Genomic DNA, 19342 nt, shown 5'->3' on the forward strand with positions numbered 1-19342 from the left:
GAAAAAATACAAGTAAGAGTACAAGGGGATAAAATTTATTTACCCTCATATTATATTGTAATAAATAAATAAATAAATAATTAATAACAATAAACAAATAGAAAAAAAAAAAAAAAAATTAATTTAAATACTTTGTCTATTTTTTTTTAATGAAAAAAAAATTATTAAAAAACAAATGAAGTGAAGATTAAATATATTAATGAAAGTAAGTGTCAAATGTATTTTTGTTTTTATAAAAAAATATATATTGTAATTATTATTAATTATAGTGCTTGAAAATTTATCTGAAATAAATTCATGTCAGCCAAGATGGGAACACGAGTGGATGTCACCATCGAAATTGACAAATAAAAAATTAATAAATATACATCAAGTTGTACAAGGACCATTTACATCACCTCGTCTTATAAAATCATCACAATTTCTACTAAATAATTCATCTAAAATGTTTAATAGTAAAAATATATTAAATGGTATACCAGATCCTTTGATAAATTACCTTCCACCACGTAAACTTTATGACAAATCAGATAAAAATTCAATTAAATATGTTCTTGGATTGGACAATGTCAATGTAAAAAAATCCATACTAAAAATTGGAATACCTTTTGAGCAGGGAATACCTGATCCTTGGAGGCGACAATCGATTGAGACAGTAGAAATAAAAAATAAAAAAATGGTTAAAAATAAATCTTGTCAAACAATAAATTTAAAAAGTCATAAATATAATTTACATGATAATAAAAGTGAAGAGAAGATAGCTAAATTAAAAGACAGTAATCATGATGAGTTAGAAATTTTAAATGACAAAAGCTTGACATCGAAAAATTCATCAAAACAATTTAAAAATAATGATGTTAAATTAATTTGTTGTCAATGTAATTGTCCATATTTAAAGCTTGAAAAATTAAATGATAATTTATACAAAAAAAAGCTTCATGATGATGATCATCTTGAGGATGAATTGATGAAAAAAAATGAATATAAAAAAACAAGCTCTGATGAGACAACAGATGTAACTGATGTTGAAAGTAAAATGAGTCAATTAAAAAGACTTGATTCATCAAGTTCAAAGGCTTCAAAAAATTTTTTAATAAAAAAAGAATCTTCAAGAAGATTTAAGGAACATGTCAATGATGTTTATCCTAATTTACTTAATAAAATAATGACAAATAATCATGAAATTATAAATAAATCATTTAATCAACAAAATTATGATGAATCAGATGTTTTGACTTCTGACAATGAAGGCTCAAGTATTCACAGTGAATCGTCAAAAAATTTAAACACAAATCCTTCATCGTTTGAAGAATTTTCGAATAAACATGAAAAGCTAAATGATCCCGACGATAATATTGAATCATCAATTAATAAAAAATCAATAAATCATTGCAACAGTGATAATTGTCTAATGAAAAATATAATTTTACAAAAACCAAGACCAAAATTAATTAGAGAAAAAATAAGAACAATAAAGTAACAATTTTTTAATAAAGACAAGTGTGTGTGTATATTTTTTTTTTTTTATTAAATCCGTAATTGGTAAACAGTTGGATGGAAAAAAGATGAAAAAAAAAATGCAGAACCAGTCTGCTTATTGTTGTTGATTTTAATTATTTATGGAAAATTTGTGTCACATTAGAAAAATTAGGTTGAAATATTTGTTAACAAATTTTTGTAGTGATGAGAGTAATTTATCTGACAATAACAATGTTATTATCAGAAAATGGCAAATCATTTTTAGATGGATAAACATGTTTCAAGTTTCCTTCTAAATCAACAACTTTAACTTGTTCAACATGAAGATGGCTGAATGGTTTTGAATTTTCATCAGTTGTTACAGAACATCCAATTCCTTGAATAACAAGTTCTTTTAAAAATTCATCCAATACATTTCTAGAAAAATAAATCAACAATTTAAATTAATAAATTATCTAAATATTAAATTAATGTTTAAATAATTTAGCCAATTGTTAAAACCCATAAAAAAAATATCAGGCTAGATAAAAAAAAAATTACATAATAAATAAATAAATTATAATAATTAATTATATTTTAGCTATTATTTATAAATTTTTTACATGTAAAATTATTTAAATTTAATTATACCATAAAAGTATAAATTTTAAATAATTGTACAATTAATTCTATTCAATTTAATTAAAAATATACAATTATAATTATTTATATTATTGAAAAATAATATATATCTAAATAATAAAATAAATTTATCGAAAAAAATTATAAAAAAATAAAAAATTTCGATTATTATTCCATAAATTTGGTGTATCAATATCAGAAATAAATTATTTCGTCAAATTAATTTCGATAAATTTATATCATCAAATAACATGGTTCATCCAGCTTTAAAATAAATAAATAAATAAATAAATAAATTACCTGCAAATTTGATGTGAAGTTGCACTTGTTACTTCGACAAATATATTTTTAGTATCAGTTGAAATTTTAGTAATATCACCATTAGTTATTGGTGGCAATGATATAACCTGATTAGAACCATCAATAACACATGGATACTCTGGTTTGCCTTCAATCAAATATAAATAACGATGTATACCAGAATAAACATTACGTTTTTTTTCTCTTCTTAAATTATCAGCTTCAGTTTGAAGCTTAAGAAATAATGCAGCAGCTGAATAACATTTATTACGTCCAAGTGGTTGTATCATAATTTGTCTTGGTGGCATTGCAGTGTATGTCAAATCACCAGGTACAAAACGATCAAGATCATGAGTTGCCAATGTTGCTGCATTACGTTTTTCACAAATACCCTCATGTAGTTTATTTTGTAATTGTATCATTTTCTTAAATGTATCATTGTTAAATGATAAATTTCTAATGACACAAGCAACAATATGTGGTCTGACATTTTTAACAATGTCATTTAATTTAATGACTGGTGTTTCATCAGCTAAACGTAGTACTTGTACTTTGTGAGTTAAATTTTCAATTTCTTGTGTCACTGTATCACTCTCTGATGTCTTTTGATTTTTTTTACCTTTTTTATTTTTGCCAGATGAATTATTGTCATTTTTTTTACAATTTTGTCTGACATAATCAAGTACTTGCTTTGTTCTGCATTGATCAACAAGTTTATAAAGTCTTCTGTCATTTAATTTGTTGCCTTTTAAATTAAGTTCTTTTAATTTTAAACAATCAGCCAATTCTCCAGGTACAGCTATTAACAAAATAATATAGGTATTATTAATTGAATTAACAATGCTTTAAACAACATTTTGCTTTTTAATACTTACTGGAAATATTGTTGTCAGCTACATCTAATAATTTAAGAGATGACAAAAGACTTATTGATGATGGAATTTCTTTGATTGAATTAGCATTAACTTTAATTTCAGCCAAAAGAACAAGCTCAGAATAACAAACATCTGGAAATACTTCAAGTTTATTGTTTGATAAATCCAATGATGCAAGTTTTGTATTTTTAATTTGACATGGCAAATGTGTTATGTTATTCGAGCTAAAATTAATTATTGTTAATTGTGAAAGAGATGATAATTCTTCTGGTAATGTTACCAATTGATTTCTTGAACAATCAATGACTTTTAATTTTGATAAACTCTTGATACATCCAGGAATTGTTGTTAATTTATTTGAATGAAGTACCAATGTTGTTAAATTTTCCAGCTGTTTTATTTCATCTGGTATATTATCAAGACAAGTTTGACTGATGTTTAAATAATTTATATTTTCAAGATGAAATATATTTTTATCAAGACCACATTCTAATATTTTTTTTGATATTGAAGCACCTGATAATACAAGCTCATGTCTATTTTCTTTTTGTGCTTGGGACACTTCGGTCCATGCTGTTTCATGATCCATTATTATAAATAAATTATTACGTTTATTTATTAACTTTTCAATTAATAATTTTAATTTACAGGTTGGGGAGAAATAATTTATGTTGGACAATTTGCCACAGCGTTCATTTGCCAGTTTGCCACAGCCTGACGACAATTTTTCATGAAAACAGCCTTATATGTTATTATGTTATGTGATTTTTTTGCAGTGTATTTTTTTGTTATTATAATTCATAACTAACAATATAAACAATACAAAAAATTATCCAAACAAAAAAAAAAATTATGTAACAACTCAAATGGAGCTTAAAAAAAATTATTAATTTAATATTTTTCTAATAGAGACACCCCTCTCTATTTTTTTGTCAACGTCAACAAATCAACAGACATTTTGAAAATTAAAAAACAAATAAAACAGGTATATTATTTTTATTATACAATTTGATTAATTTTAATGATTAAAATATTAATTAATAATGAGTATTATTGATTTTAGATTTAAATAATAAAATAAATGTATAAATAATAATGCCAGCTGCAAAAAGAAATTCTGGTAAAAATGGATCTGGAAGAGCACAACAAAATAACACATCACAACAAAGTAATCATTCAACTAATTTAAATGATGATAAAAAAAATATTGATACAATTAATGGAAGATTATTAGCTCCAAAACATGTACCAGTACCACAAATTCCAGTTGATGGTCTGCTTAAATTTGAAACAATATCATTAATTGCATCAATAATTGCTGCATCAACACAATTTTTAAATCTTTATAGAACAGTTTGGTGGCTTCCAAATTCATACAATAACTATGCTATGAATTTTTATCTTATTGATAGATATCTTGTTGTATTTATTATAACAATAATAACATGGAGATTTATTTATACATTATTTTGTAAATTTATTGAAATTATAAGTCATCCAAAATGGCTATCAAATATTCAAAAAGTTATCAGGTAAATTTTGCTTATTTATTTTAATAAAATATACATGATTTAATAATTGATTTATTATTTACAGAATAATCTTGCTTTTGATAGTCATTTCAATAATTTCATATTGTATTTTTCACATGATTCAAGATCATGGTGTCATGAGAATAATTTATTTGTCATATCCATGTTTATCAGTTTACATGATATTATATGGTTCATCATTAGCACCATTTTTGGATCCATCAATAGTACCAGTATATATAAAAGAAGATAAAAAAACAAAGTACATACTTGATAAACCATTTCACAATTGTCTACAAAATCCAATTGCAATTAGAAATGAAGTTACTAATTTAACTAATGATTTTAATATTAGATTAAAAAATTTATTATATTCATCAGCTAGATGTGCTTATATTTGTTGTATAACACCAATAATATTTGCACCAAAACAATTGTATTTTAATATACCATGGGTTATACAGCATATATTATTATTTTGGCTTGGTAGACTTTGTGCATATTTTACACAAATATATCCAGTAAAGTAAGTCAATCAAATCAAATGATAATTCAATTTAATTCAATCAATAATTTAAATTTTTAATCATCAATATTAATATAGATACTGTGATGTTTTACATCGTGCATCATTACATCTTGGTAAATGGATAAAAGTTGATAACAACAAATCCAATAAAAACCTTGACGAACAAGTACCAAGTTGGAATGAAACATCAATATGGCCACATGGTTCACTAGTCTCATATAAAAATAATTTATATCGTTCAGAGGGTCTTTGTACTACAGCTGTACCTAATAATACTAGTCAAAAAAGATTCCACGTAAGTTTTTTTATCATCATTTAAATATTTGCTTGATCAGTTTATTTATATAACATGTTTTTTGTTGATTTATTTTCAAGGCGTTGTTCAACAATCCAGCAATTATCATGCTCACATTTTTAAGCATACAATTTATAATAATGATTTATGAATTTTTAACATTGTTTAGACAAATATCATTGTATCAAACAATATCAATAACAATGTTATTTCTCATTAATTTAAATTCACTCTATAAGCTACTACGTGATTATATAATTTGTTATAAAATTTATGGAGCTGAAAAAATTGTACAAGAACGAGCTCAAGCAGCCATAAATACATCTCAATAATTTATCCTTTTCTTTGTCAATAATAACTAAGTCAATTTTTTATTTTTATTTTTATTTTTTTAATAGAAAAATAGTACAAAAGAAAAATAAAATTTATTATATTATTTGGAGCAATTTTTACTTAAACGTTATATTAATTAATTAATTGTAAATATATTTTTTAGTATGTAAATTAATTGATTAATACATTTTTTGTTTTTTAAAACTTTCATAAAACTGTTTAGTATTTTTTTTTTTTTTTAATATAAAAATTTAAATTAACTATTTACAGTAAATTTTTATATACAAATTAATGAATTATTATTTGTCAAAATTAACGTACAACATTTAGAGGAATAGTCATGTTTTTTGGTAAACGTGATGATATTAAATCAGCATTATTTTGTGTGAGTTCATGCCAAATGTATTTTCCTTTAATTGGTACATCTTCAAGTGGTGGTCTGAATGAAACAAGTAGAGTAAAACAAACTCCATCACCACCATCACCATCACTAAATTCAACAGACAATAAACCATGTGGTCTATGTTGTGCAACATCTTCACCAAATATTTCCTAAACAAAATAAAAATAAAAACATAATTTAACTGTTTAATTGAAAATTTATTTTTAAAATAATTATATTTCATACCACCATAAATTTATGAAGTGTAGAATGTAAATTTCTACTAGGATTTATTTCACAAATTGGCAGATGAAGTGTTGTTTTCTCTGACACCAAAACATGCATACGATTTCTAAAAAAAAAAGCAATAATAATAACAACATCAACAGTGATAAATAATCAAGATATTTAAAATAATCTTACGTTGATTTTTTTTTGATACAAGTAACAAGTCGTAGATAAAGTTTACTTCTACTTTTGACTGATGGCAATAATGACAAATGCCATGAATCAGCTTGATTATTTTTATAATCTTTACAACGTTGTATAAGTGGTAATATATCAGATGATCTAAGTTCAAGCTGTTCAATATTTTTAATCCAACTTGCTTGTAATGATTCATCATCAGCTTGTTCAATTGTTTTTAATTTACCACCAATAACATTACCAGTCATGACAAATCTAAACCATGATCCACTTGCACATTCAACCATAATCAAAGTTTTAGCTTCCATAAATAAACCAGTTTCTTCAAGTACTTCTCTTTTAACAGCATCAATTAAATTTTCATTTGGTTCAACACGTCCAGCAGGTAAATACCATTTACCATTACATGATGATTTTGATTCTTGTATCATGAGAATTTCATTATCTTCATTAATCAATACTGCTGCAACAATATATGTCACTGTTTTTTGACATATTGGAACGTAACTTGAACTTGCTGATGGTTGAATACCTCTTGATTCTGTAAAAAAATATTAGCAAAACATTAGAAAAATTATACAATTAATTCAACAAATTATTAATAATTATTTTATCTACCTATTGCTTCATTTTGTTCTGATAATGTAAAGTCACAAAGATCATCACTATCATCAAGAAATTTACCATCTAAAATTTGTACAATACTTTCTTCAATAACATCTGACATTTCTAATAATTTTATTTATTATTAATTAGCAATTATTAGTTTATTTATCAACAGAATATTTATTCTTCCTTTTTGCTTTAATAAACAAATCACAGTAATATATAAAAAAATATTTTAAATTATAACTGTTTCAACTGGATTGGATGTTTGCTTGACAACGTCATAGAAACAACTCCTTTTACCATTGCTCATTGCACACTAGCTTGCACACACAACAAATTATTCATAACGCGTTCATCGGCCTTTTTTTTTTTTTTTTACATTTATTTCACCTCTTCCAGGCAATCTCCAGACCAACCAGCCAACCTGATCACATTCTAGGTCATATATTTATCGTACATAACTGGGTACTTGTTCAATCGACTATTGGCTCATTTATTTTTTTTTTTTTATCCTATAAATATCTAAGAAAAATACATTCACATTTATTTTTCATCTAATTTTTATTTTTTAAAATATGTTATGTTTAGGAAAAATACATGTACTTAGATATTTTTTTTAATATTTCCTGTTATTGTTTATATTAATTTATTGTTAATTTATAATTATTCTTAAATTGTTATTATATTTAATGGAAAAATCAGTGATGATGATGATGAAGAAATCTTTGATTTACTCTGATTGTCAGGTGGAGCATGGTACATACATGCGTAGTAAAAAGAAAATAAATAAATAAAGATATCACACACTTGAGATAATTTTTTGCTTGTGTAATTATGATAATTGTATTTAAAATTAAATTGCCGGTTTAATTGTTGTTAAATTATTATCAGTATATTTAAATGAATTTTAATGAATATTTTTTGATTAAAATGTAAGAGGTTTTTAAATTTTAATTGTTTATTGCATTAAATGATGCAATTTATTGTTAATCATTTAGTAATTCATTTGTTTAATAAACTTGCAACAATTAGCTGTTAATAATAATTGAAAATATTTATTTTTTTAAAATTATTTTCAGATAAAATTGAGTTTAAAAAATTTGTTTATCAACAAAACAAATACATTTACAAAGTGAGGTTAGAGCTGAATAAAGGTAAACAAAATTATTTATTTAAAAAAAAAAAAATAACAATTAAATTAAGTTAATATTTTTTTTAAACTGATTAATAGATGCTGAGTGTTGCAAGATTATGTTCAAAAAATTTAACGAGACAGTTGATCACCAATGTTTCATTGACAACACAAAGAAATTTTTGTAATGTTGTTAAAAAACCAATCAGCCTAACTGGACTTTTAAAATGTCCAATAACAAGTATTGGACAAATATCAGGATGCCTAAGAAAATCAGGAACACTTGCTTTAAATTATTCTTCAGCTGTTAATAAAAAAACAAATAAAATTGTTGGATCATGGCTTCTTGTTTGCAGTGGAATGGTTTTTGTTGCAGTTGCATTGGGTATTGGAATATATTGTTTTATCTACGATCAAACATTAAAAATAATCAAAGAAATAGTTGATAAAACATATGGAAAATAATTGTTAAATTCAAATAAACATATAAATAATCAAAGCCAATTGATTTGTTAATTATTTTTGTTATTAAAAATTAATTAATTTCAGGTGGTGTTACTAGATTAACAGAGTCAGGATTATCAATGGTAACATGGAGACTTCTTGGTGAAAAAATGCCAGTATCAGATGGTCAATGGATTGAAGAATTTGAAAAATACAAACAATATCCAGAATATAAAATGTAAGTTAACATTATAAGCACATCATCATCAACAAAAACAATAATAAAATAATTTATATATTTTTTAAATTAGAATGAACAAAGAAATGACATTGGAAGAATTTAAAAGAATATGGTGGATGGAATATGCACACAGAATGTGGGGAAGATTAATTGGCATTGTTTATGGTGTACCAGCATTATATTTTTGGTACAATGGTATGTTAAAAAAAGGAATGAAAATGCGAGTATTAATACTTGGTAGTCTTATTGGTGCCCAAGGTCTTATGGGTTGGTACATGGTTAAATCTGGTCTTGAAGATCGTTTTCAAGGACCAAATGACGTACCAAGAGTATCACAATATCGTCTAGCTGCACATCTTGGACTTGCATTGACACTATACACCGGCTTTTTATATAATGCACTTGGTTATTTAATACCATCAAAACAATTACCATTAGATTGGTTTAACAAAGAAAATATTAATCATGAATTATTAAATGGTCTTGTTAGATTTAAACGTATGATTTATTGTACAAAAGGTCTTGTGTTATTAACAGCATTATCTGGTGCATTTGTTGCTGGTCTTGATGCTGGTCTTATTTATAATAGTTTTCCATTGATGGCTGATAAATTTATACCTGATGATATACTTGCATTTTCACCAATGCTTAGAAATTTTACTGAAAATCCAACGACTGTACAATTTGATCACAGGATACTGGTAATTACTAATTTATATATAAATTAATCAAGTTGATCAAATGTGGAGCTTATTGATGATATTTTTTTTAGGGTATTTCAACTTTAACCTTGATAACTTTGATGGCATGGAAATCACGAGGACTTGCATTACCAGGACGTGGATCAAGGGCCATGGCAACATTACTTTGTGCTGGATATTTTCAAGTTGTACTTGGTATCACAACACTCATTAGTTATGTACCAGTTCATTTAGCAGCTACACATCAATCTGGAAGCATGCTTGTACTTGGTGCTGCTACTTGGCTTTGTCATGAACTCAAATACATTCGTAAAATACCAAAATAATTCATTTAAAAACAACAACAATTTATTGTACAGTTTAATTATAGAAATTAATAAATTAAATTTCACTTTTGACTTTTTTTTAAATTCATTTATTTTAATATTGATAATATTAACATTATTTTTTAATTAAAAATAATAATTTCATGTTAAAATTATAATGACGTTTTTAATTAAAACAGTGGTAACGAAAAAAATTATAAAAGCGTGATATATTTTTTATGTTTAAAACTTTTACGGTTCAGACTTGATTGGATCAGACTATTTTAAAAATAGAAATCATTTTTTTTTTTTATTGATAAAATGTTTGTTTATTTGTTTAAGTAATTTTTTTTTATTATCAAATTATTGAGATATATATATATATTTAAAATTTACATTATTTTTTATTTTTTATTACAGAGTCAATTATTATTTTTTTTTTTACAAATATTTTATTATCAATTTCATTTTTTTTTAGCTAATTTTATTGGCAGTCATGTCCAATCAGTCACACCAAGTGTACAATATTATTATCTTTTTTTTTTTTTCTTACATATTACACTCTTTACAAACGTGTAAAAAACATTGGTCAGTGAATATATATTTTTAAAAAATTATTTTCTTTCTCAAACACACAATCTTGTTATTTTTTTTTTAAATATTTATTTTTTTCCACGTTTATAAATTGCACTTACTGTCGTCTTTAATAATTATTGTATTTTTCTCTATTTATCATTTTTTTTTAAATTCTTTTTCATATATACAGGACACAATATTATATTTATCTCATTCAGAAAATAAATCACAAAATCGTGACAAAATTAAGCTAACATTTTCCATTAAATTTCGTGTATGAATTTTATTATATTTTTAAAGAAAAAAAAAATAAAATATAATAATAATTAAAAAAAAAAAAAAAAGCGTAAAAATTACAAATAAATGCAACACACGCTTATATCTTCCCCCTATAGTTATTTGATATATGTTGTTAAAAATTAAATTTATGTTAAGAAAAAATAACAATGACAACGAAAACAAAAAATGAATAATAAATCATCATGTATCATCAAATAAATTGATTATAAAAATAAAAAGTTGACGTAAGCATTTTTTTTATAATATATAAAAATTAAATAAAAATAATAATAATAATTATTATGATAATTTAATAATTAATGTGAATAAGACTTGTTGCGATTAATGCGAGTTTATAAATTATTTACACACGAGAATGTTTCGATTTTTATTTATTTTTTTTTTCTTTTTCATTTAGTCATACACACATTCACGCTTATTTTATCATTTCACCTCGACTTGTCAGTTGTCATTCGACTGAATTTTTTTCATAAATAATTCGTCATGTATATTTACACGATTGACAATTGACGTTGTAATAAAATAAAATACGCGTGACTAGTTGGAGACGCTTAGCATCGATTCATTTTTATTTATTTGATATTTTTTTTTTTATTTATTTATCTAACGAGGACACATTGTGTGCAAATGTGTATTAATATTTTATTAATTAAATTATATACACAGACGTAACACTCAAACAAATTATATATTTATTTCCAAATATATTATTAATCGAAAAAAAATTAAATTAATTAAAACGCATTTAAGTAGAAGCCAATTAATAATCTCTTTTTTTTTTATTTATTTAAATAATAATTATTTGAGTGTTTTTAATTAAAAAAAAAAAAAAAAAAAAATTATTTAGCTTTTGCATTCAGGATCATTATTATTTTTTTTAGTTTGCTTTTAGGTCGATTTTTGTATTTTTTTAAAAATAATATAAATACTTTTTTTTGCTTACCTCGTTAGTGTATTATTATTTGTATTGTAAAATATATATTTCAGTCATTCTTATTATTGACAAGAGTCCCCAATTTGTGTTTGACATATTGACGTTGATAATCAAACGATAAAATATATTTAAAAATGATAATATAAAAAAAAAAAGAAAATAAAGAAATGAAAATAATCTCTTCAGCTATTTTTAATTGGACTGTCATCGAATTTTTCTAAATTAACTATGACTTGAATAACATAGCCAGGATGAATTTTAGCTTCTTCAATATGCATTTTATCACCAAGTAATTTACCACCAAAGAACCATCTTTGTTTTGATGGTTCAAGGCCTTCTTGACTCTGTTAAACAAAACAAATTAATAAATAATCAATTTATTAATTAACAAATGTATTTCAATTAATTGTGTGAATTTAAAAACAAACCTGTAGCTTTTTTTTAGCAATTCCAATTGTGTCTTTACTATATACTGGCAATTTAACATCTCCAGTAGATGTTGATAGTCTTAATTTAAGTGTCAATTCAGTACCAGCATCAACTGGTTCTATAAATTAAAAATTAATTATATAAACAAAATCATTTACATGATGATGATTATGATGTTATATACCTGAACAATCAGCTGGTGAATCTCTACCATTGTCTTCTTTTACAATATTAATTGGATAAGATAAACAATAAATTGGTACTTGATATCTTGTACCAAGTTCATCATAACATTCAGTTAAAAAACCATTTGGTACTGATACATTTGCACCATCAAGTATTGCTTGTGCTAATTGATAATCTTGTGCTTCAGCTGCTGTTACACCAGCTCGTAATGCATCCCATATTTCTTTTCTACCTTCAAATGCTGGTGCTGTATCCCAAAATTCATCACGTTTACTCCGTAATTGTCCTTCTGTCAATGGTACATCTGATTTCCATCTAAATATTTCATGACAAAGTGGATGATTTTTTCTTGAATTTCCTGTTGATAAATAATATAATGCAACCTTTATAATTGTTATCATTTTATCAATAATTTAATCATTTTTATTTTCAAGGATGAAAACAAATAATCAATCAATTTTTTTTTTTTTTTTTTTCATACAATATGTTATTAAAAATATTATTTAATATTATATTATTTAATTAAATTTTATTTTTAAATAAGATAATAAAGTACTAGCAAAGTTTTTTAAAATAATACAAAATGATTAACAAACAAAACAAAGAAAAAAAAAAAAATAAATATATTTTCAACCTTTGACATTGATAGATGAATAAATAATGACAATTAAATTAATAATGTAATGTATAGATTGTGAGTAAAATAATATAAAATGCCTTGAATAATAATATTTATGTGTTAATGAAGAAATAATATGCCAAGTGAAAATTGAAATGACTGATCAAGCCATCAAGGTTAACAACAAGCCATCCTAGGCGTGTTTATATCATTGACATCACAAACATCATTCAAGTATATAAATATTATTATTATAATATATTTAATTGAGTAATTAATCATTACCTGATTGTGGTCTTGTTGATGTTGCTGATGTATCATCAACAGAGGCTGTTCTTGCCCTCGTACTACCTATGCAGCCTCCCATCCTAGGTTGCTGTAATAACCAAACATTTCACAAGTGTTCACAAGAATTCAACAACACCTCGCATGCCATTTTCCTCCATTTTTTATTTTTCTCGTTAATTTTTTTTCTCTCTCTCTTTTTCTCTCTCTGCTCTCTTTTTTTTTTTTTTCTCTCTTTGACATAAAAGCTTTCTACTTTATCAATGATTTGTGTGTGTTTATTTGAGGTTATGATTTCGAGTTGAACGCGTTGAATTTTAACATTTTTATTGCAAAATATTACTAGACACACACGTGTTGAAAAATTAATCCAAGATATAATAATTATTAATTGTTATAGGTATTAATTAATTATACAAAATGCCAAAATTATTATTTGACGATGATGATGATAATAAAGTTGAAGATAAAGTTACAATAAATAAAGAATATGCTGCAAGTTACAAGAATTGGAGAGCAAAAGAAGAACTTCATAAATGTAAGTTTTAAAATATTTAATATGTTTATTTATAATTATTAATAATTGTTTATTAATTTTATTACAGTAAAAGCAAAGTATGGTGATGATTATGAAGAATCTAGTTCTGATAATTCTTCTACTTCTGGTGATGATGTGAGTATTCATTTGATTTATCTAATTATTATTTTATTTAATAACATATTATAATTTTGTTCACAAAAGGATCCTGAAGACCAAGAATTTGATGAAAAATTTCTTCGTACATTGGCATGTTTGAAGAGTCAAGATCCACTAATTCATGATAAAAATTATGAATTTTTTCCTGAAGTTCCAGAAGAACAAGTTAAAAAAAAGGTTAAAAAAAATAAAGAAGAAAAATTAATGTCAGTACATGATTACGAAAGAGAAAGACTCCTTGAATGTGATGGAAAATTTAGTGATAGTGAAGATGAACAAGAATTTCATAACAAAAAAATTACTAATCAACCAACTTATGTCGAAAAACAAAATGAATTGTTAAAAAATCTTAAAGATGCAATAGCACTAGATGATGATGATGATGGTGAAGATTTTTTAATACCAAAAAAAACAACAGAAGAAGTTAAAGAAAAAAAGAAAAAAAATGATGATTTATTAAAAAAAGATGAAAAACTAAAACCACTTTATGATTATTGGACAGATCCAAATTTGCCATCACATGAAAAATTTTTACGTGATTATATTCAGAAAAAAAAATTTTTAAACAATGATAGTGATTCTGATGATGATTATAAAGATCGTGTACATGATAGTGATGAAAATTTATCAGAAGATGAAAAAAATATTGAAAATCAAGAACTATTTGAGCATAAATATAATTATAGATTTGAAGAACCAGATCCAGAATTCATTAAAAGTTATCCAAGAACAATGGAAGGTACATTGAGAAAAAAAGACACAAGAAGATCAGAAAAGCGAGCTGAAATAAAATTACGTAAAGAAGAAGATAAAAAACGTAAAAAAGAAGAGCTACTTAAATTAAAAGCCATGAAAAGAAAAGAAATTGAAGATAAAATTGAAAAATTAAAAGAAATAACAGGTGAAAATATATTACAGTAATTTTTTATTTAATAATTGAACAATTTACAAGACATTTTAATTATTATTTTAGGCAATGATGACATGCAATTTGATGCAAATTATATAGAAGAAGATTTCGATCCTGAACAACATGAAAAAATGATGCAACAAATGTTTGATGATAAATATTATGAGGAAGGTGCTGATGAAGGAAATAAACCAGAATTTCCAGATCTAGATAAAGAGCTTGAACTTGAAACAAATTGGGATGACTATAATCCAAAAGTTGATAAGGAAATTTATTATGATGATGATTATAATGAGCCTGGTACTTCTGAACACTGTGAAGATGAAAATTTTAATGTAAATAATTTATTGATAATTAATTATAGATAATTAATGATATTTTTATTGAAATTAATATTGTATTTTTCTTACAGATGGATGCTGATTATTATACAAATAGAATGTTTCAAAAAGAACTCATTGAATCATCAAAAAAAAAACGTAAACGTTCAAAATTTGCTGAAATGATTGCCCAGGATAAACCACAATTTGATCCAAAAGTTCATACGTCACTTAAAAAATTCATTGAAATGTATTATGATTTGGATTATGAGGATATGATTGGTGATACACCTTGTAAATTTAAATACAGAAAAGTTGAACCAAATGATTATGGATTAACTGTTGAAGAAGTGAGTAATTTTAATTATTAACGAAAATTAAATAAATGTTTATAATATATATTTATGATTGTTTGTTAATTTTATAGATTTTGATGGCTGATGAAAAAGAATTGAATAAATGGTGCTCGTTGAAAAATGCCTTGAAACATAAAACACCTGAAGAAGAAAAATATGAAATTAAAAAATACAAACAAAAAGCACAAAATGAAGAGTATAAAAAAAAAATAATTCCAAGTTTATACAAGCCAATTGATGAATCAGAAAATGAAGATGATGATAATAATAATGTTGATGATACTGAAAATAAAAAGAAACGTAAACGTAATAAGAAGAAAAAAAGTGATAATGTTAATGTTAATGTCGATGGTGATGACAAGAATAAAATAACATCAACAAATTCGATGGCTATTGATCAAGATAATGCTACAGATATCAAGCCAGTTGACAGTGAAAATAAAAATATTACAGATGATGTTAATAATAATAAAAAAAATAAAAAACCAAGGAAGAAAAAACTAAAAACTGATGAATCTGTTAATAATGAAAAAGTGGAAGAAACAATTGATGAAACAGAAAAATCAAGTGAAAAAAATAAAAATAAAAAACAAAAAAATAAATCAGTTGATAATGTTGAGGAAGAAAAAATTAATGGAACAGAAAAATCAAGTGAAACAAATATTAAAACTAAAATAAATAAAAATAAATCAGTTGATGATGAAAAAGTTGAAGAAAAAATTGATGAAACAGAAAAGCCAAGTAAAAAAAATAAAAAACAAAAAAATAAATCAGTTGATGATGAAAAAGTTGAAGAAAAAATTGATGAAACAGAAAAACCAAGTGAAAAAAATAAAAATAAAAAACAAAAAAATAAATCAGTTGATAATGTTGAAGAAGAAAAAATTAATGGAATGAAAAAATCGACTGAAGTAAATATTAAAACTGAAGAACATGAAAATAAATCAGCTGATCAAATGAACAATGTTAATGGAAAAAAATTAACTCAAGCTGAAAGAAAACAAAAATATAAGAAATTAAAAAAATTAAGAGAGCTCGAGGCAAAAACAGCAGCTACAGCAGCATCACTTGATCAAATAAACAATGGTAATGGAAAGAAATTGACTCAAGCTGAAAGAAGAGAAAAATATTTAAAAATTAAAAAATTGAAAGAGCTCAAGGCAAAAACAACAGAAATGAATAAACTCATTCCTGATATGACTGATTCAAGATTAAAAGCGTATGGTCTTAATCCCAAAAAATTCAAGAACAAGCTTAAATACGGTAAAAAGATTGAATGATCTCTCCCTAAAATTAAAATAATTTGTAATCATGATTTTTTAAATAAAGAAAATCTGAAGCAATATGAAAAATGAAATAAAAATTTAAAAAATGATTAAATAATATTTGCTGATTATTAATAAATAAATTAAACAATAATTTTCATTTATTTTTTTTTATTAAATTTATACAATTTGATGATCCAAAAAAAAAAAAAAAAATAGCAATCAAAATTCGAAATCGAAATAAAAAAAATATCAATCGAAATAACTTTATTCTAAAATTGAAAATTGATGCAATATTGTAGTAGTTTTTTTTTCTTGAAACATCGTTGACTATAAATTTGTCACTTGAGCAATTTTATGATAATTTTTTTCTTTAAGTTAATGTTAAAATTGAGAACTGGATCATTGAATAAAGTATAATTTACAAAAAAAACGTAGTTCAAGTTGTCTCATTGAAGACAATAAATTAATTTTCATTGCTTATATCCCTTCCAAAATTAACACACTATCCAAAAAATCAAATTGAAAATTGCAAACCATCAAATTTGCAACCAATAATTTCCACATTCAATACTAAACATCTTTATCGAAATTATTTAAACTAATTTTTTATAAAATATAATTTATCATTCTATATTTATAATTAATTATTTACAGGCATAATAAAAAATACAATTCAAAAATGTCTCTGCCAAGTTGACACTGAATAAATCATTGACAAAGAAGAAAAAAAGAAACAGAAAAAAATATTAAATAAAATAATAAATCAAATGAAGTCTTAAAATTTATTTGTAGATACTAGCATCAGGTAAAACACAACTTAAAACTCAAATAGATATCCTCGACATCTGGGTCTATTATTTTTTTAACACTCGATTATCAAGTCCCCTATACTCGTAAGTTTTATTTACAATAAAATCTTCATTTTAAATTTGGCTGATAATTAAAAATATTTTTCTTCAAATAATTATCAACAATAATTTGAAAATAACAATTACAAAATTAAAAAAAATAATAATAGACACATTATGGCGATGACAATGATTTTAATGATGCACATTTATATGTCTCTGGCAATCATCAAATTTTATTTCTAAGCTAGTTTAAAATCATTACTTGAATAGTTTCAATGTGTGTGCGCGTAATTTAAAGTCAACATACAAACTAAATGTTAAATGAACCTTGAATATGGCACTCCCGGTCTTCTTGTTTATATATAGATATAATAATAATAATAATAATAGTAATAATATATGTAATTGAGGGTTAAATTGTCACAACATTGAAAGCACCAATTCTACCTGAACATGTCAACATGCCAAATATTTATAAATTTACTTTTAAAGCTCAATGATATATATTCATTTCGTTTTTTTTGTTACGAAATTTTTTGAAAAATAATTATTTTGATGTTAAATTTTGTATTTTAAGTAAGCTTGCAAGCTCAATTATCTATAATATTTTTTAAAATACTTTAGTTTTAATTTGTTACCTTGAAAAAAAAAAAAGATATTATTTAAAAAATTAAACTGGATAATGCTGGCTGCTCATAATGATCATTTAATTTTAAAGCAATTTTTGAATTTTATTTCATTTTATTTTATTTAAAAATAAATGTTAGGTAATTTTTTTTTTTTTTAAAAGATTTTTGTTACATAAATCATCCAAAAAAGACTTATCACAGAAAAATATTATTACGTAATTTTATTTATTTTTCATCAAAATCTTAATAATCAGTTAAGCCAATGTTTGTTTTTTTTTTTTGATGTATCAATGTGAATTAAAATTGCCAACCTTGATTTTAAATTGTCATCGAAAAAATTAATTATAAAAATTTAGAGATAAATATTAAATGCTTGGCAACAGACAAAAAAAACAAGAGTTTATATTAAAGTAGTTTTTTTTTTTATCAAATTTTCATTTATCAAAATTTATTGTATTATAAAATTTATGATGTCTAATCTTATCATGAATATCGACAAGCACACAGACGAAAAAAAATATCTTTAGAAATATTTTACGATTGGAATAAATAATATACAAAAAAAATGTAAATAAATTGAGCTTGGTACGAATTTATAATATTGCCAGGGTTGAGGCTAATATTTGGCAAGCTTAAATGAGCTTTTTTTAAAAAAAAAAAAAATAATATATTGTTGGCTTTTAAACAAAATGAGGAAATACTTTTCGAAAAAAATAAAAAATATTTTTATAAATTAAATGACTTTGATGATGGTTAAATTATTTGTCAATGTAATTGT

At 23.8% G+C, this 19342-nt stretch overlaps 6 protein-coding genes across 8 annotated transcripts; 3 read left to right on the forward strand and 3 right to left on the reverse strand.

The window, feature by feature from the left end:
- Positions 1-282: 282 nt before the first annotated feature.
- On the reverse strand, positions 283-3985 carry LOC122860483 (leucine-rich repeat-containing protein 47-like). Its single transcript, XM_044164313.1, has 3 exons — positions 3276-3985; positions 2401-3199; positions 283-1896 (listed from the first exon to the last, which is right to left on the reverse strand). The coding sequence occupies exons 1-3, from the start codon at positions 3862-3864 to the stop codon at positions 1695-1697; spliced, it is 1590 nt and encodes a 529-aa protein (XP_044020248.1). The 5' UTR covers positions 3865-3985; the 3' UTR covers positions 283-1694.
- A 40-nt stretch (positions 3986-4025) lies between these two features.
- On the forward strand, positions 4026-6205 carry LOC122860484 (transmembrane protein 39A-B). Its single transcript, XM_044164314.1, has 5 exons — positions 4026-4260; positions 4339-4807; positions 4872-5333; positions 5412-5631; positions 5712-6205. Exons 2-5 carry the CDS (start codon positions 4371-4373, stop codon positions 5961-5963), a joined length of 1371 nt encoding a protein of 456 aa, XP_044020249.1. The 5' UTR covers positions 4026-4260; positions 4339-4370; the 3' UTR covers positions 5964-6205.
- A 71-nt stretch (positions 6206-6276) lies between these two features.
- On the reverse strand, positions 6277-7524 carry LOC122860486 (8-oxo-dGDP phosphatase NUDT18). The gene is made up of 4 exons (XM_044164319.1): positions 7391-7524; positions 6770-7313; positions 6593-6698; positions 6277-6516 (listed from the first exon to the last, which is right to left on the reverse strand). The coding sequence occupies exons 1-4, from the start codon at positions 7497-7499 to the stop codon at positions 6277-6279; spliced, it is 999 nt and encodes a 332-aa protein (XP_044020254.1). The 5' UTR covers positions 7500-7524.
- Positions 7525-7771: 247 nt separating this feature from the next.
- LOC122860485 (cytochrome c oxidase assembly protein COX15 homolog) lies at positions 7772-10297 on the forward strand. Of its 3 annotated transcripts, none has more exons than XM_044164317.1 (6): positions 7772-7846; positions 8461-8535; positions 8613-8898; positions 9063-9195; positions 9269-9899; positions 9971-10297. In XM_044164317.1, exons 3-6 carry the CDS (start codon positions 8613-8615, stop codon positions 10223-10225), a joined length of 1305 nt encoding a protein of 434 aa, XP_044020252.1. In that variant the 5' UTR covers positions 7772-7846; positions 8461-8535; the 3' UTR covers positions 10226-10297. The 3 variants fall into 3 exon arrangements, with proteins under 3 accessions (XP_044020252.1, XP_044020253.1, XP_044020250.1); XM_044164318.1 differs by lacking the exon at positions 7772-7846 and adding an exon at positions 8063-8137; XM_044164315.1 differs by lacking the exon at positions 7772-7846 and adding an exon at positions 8190-8313.
- Positions 10298-10636: 339 nt separating this feature from the next.
- Positions 10637-13710, reverse strand: LOC122860487 (ubiquitin domain-containing protein 1). Its single transcript, XM_044164320.1, has 4 exons — positions 13534-13710; positions 12628-12987; positions 12443-12561; positions 10637-12358 (listed from the first exon to the last, which is right to left on the reverse strand). Exons 1-4 carry the CDS (start codon positions 13613-13615, stop codon positions 12197-12199), a joined length of 723 nt encoding a protein of 240 aa, XP_044020255.1. The 5' UTR covers positions 13616-13710; the 3' UTR covers positions 10637-12196.
- A 105-nt stretch (positions 13711-13815) lies between these two features.
- Positions 13816-17196, forward strand: LOC122860488 (protein KRI1 homolog). Its single transcript, XM_044164321.1, has 6 exons — positions 13816-14071; positions 14139-14206; positions 14276-15131; positions 15204-15475; positions 15553-15810; positions 15888-17196. The coding sequence occupies exons 1-6, from the start codon at positions 13954-13956 to the stop codon at positions 17094-17096; spliced, it is 2781 nt and encodes a 926-aa protein (XP_044020256.1). The 5' UTR covers positions 13816-13953; the 3' UTR covers positions 17097-17196.
- The last annotated feature ends 2146 nt before the right edge of the window (positions 17197-19342 follow it).

Source organism: Aphidius gifuensis, linkage group LG1 (genome assembly GCF_014905175.1).
Source record: "Aphidius gifuensis isolate YNYX2018 linkage group LG1, ASM1490517v1, whole genome shotgun sequence".
NCBI classification, from domain to species: Eukaryota; Metazoa; Arthropoda; class Insecta; order Hymenoptera; family Braconidae; genus Aphidius; species Aphidius gifuensis.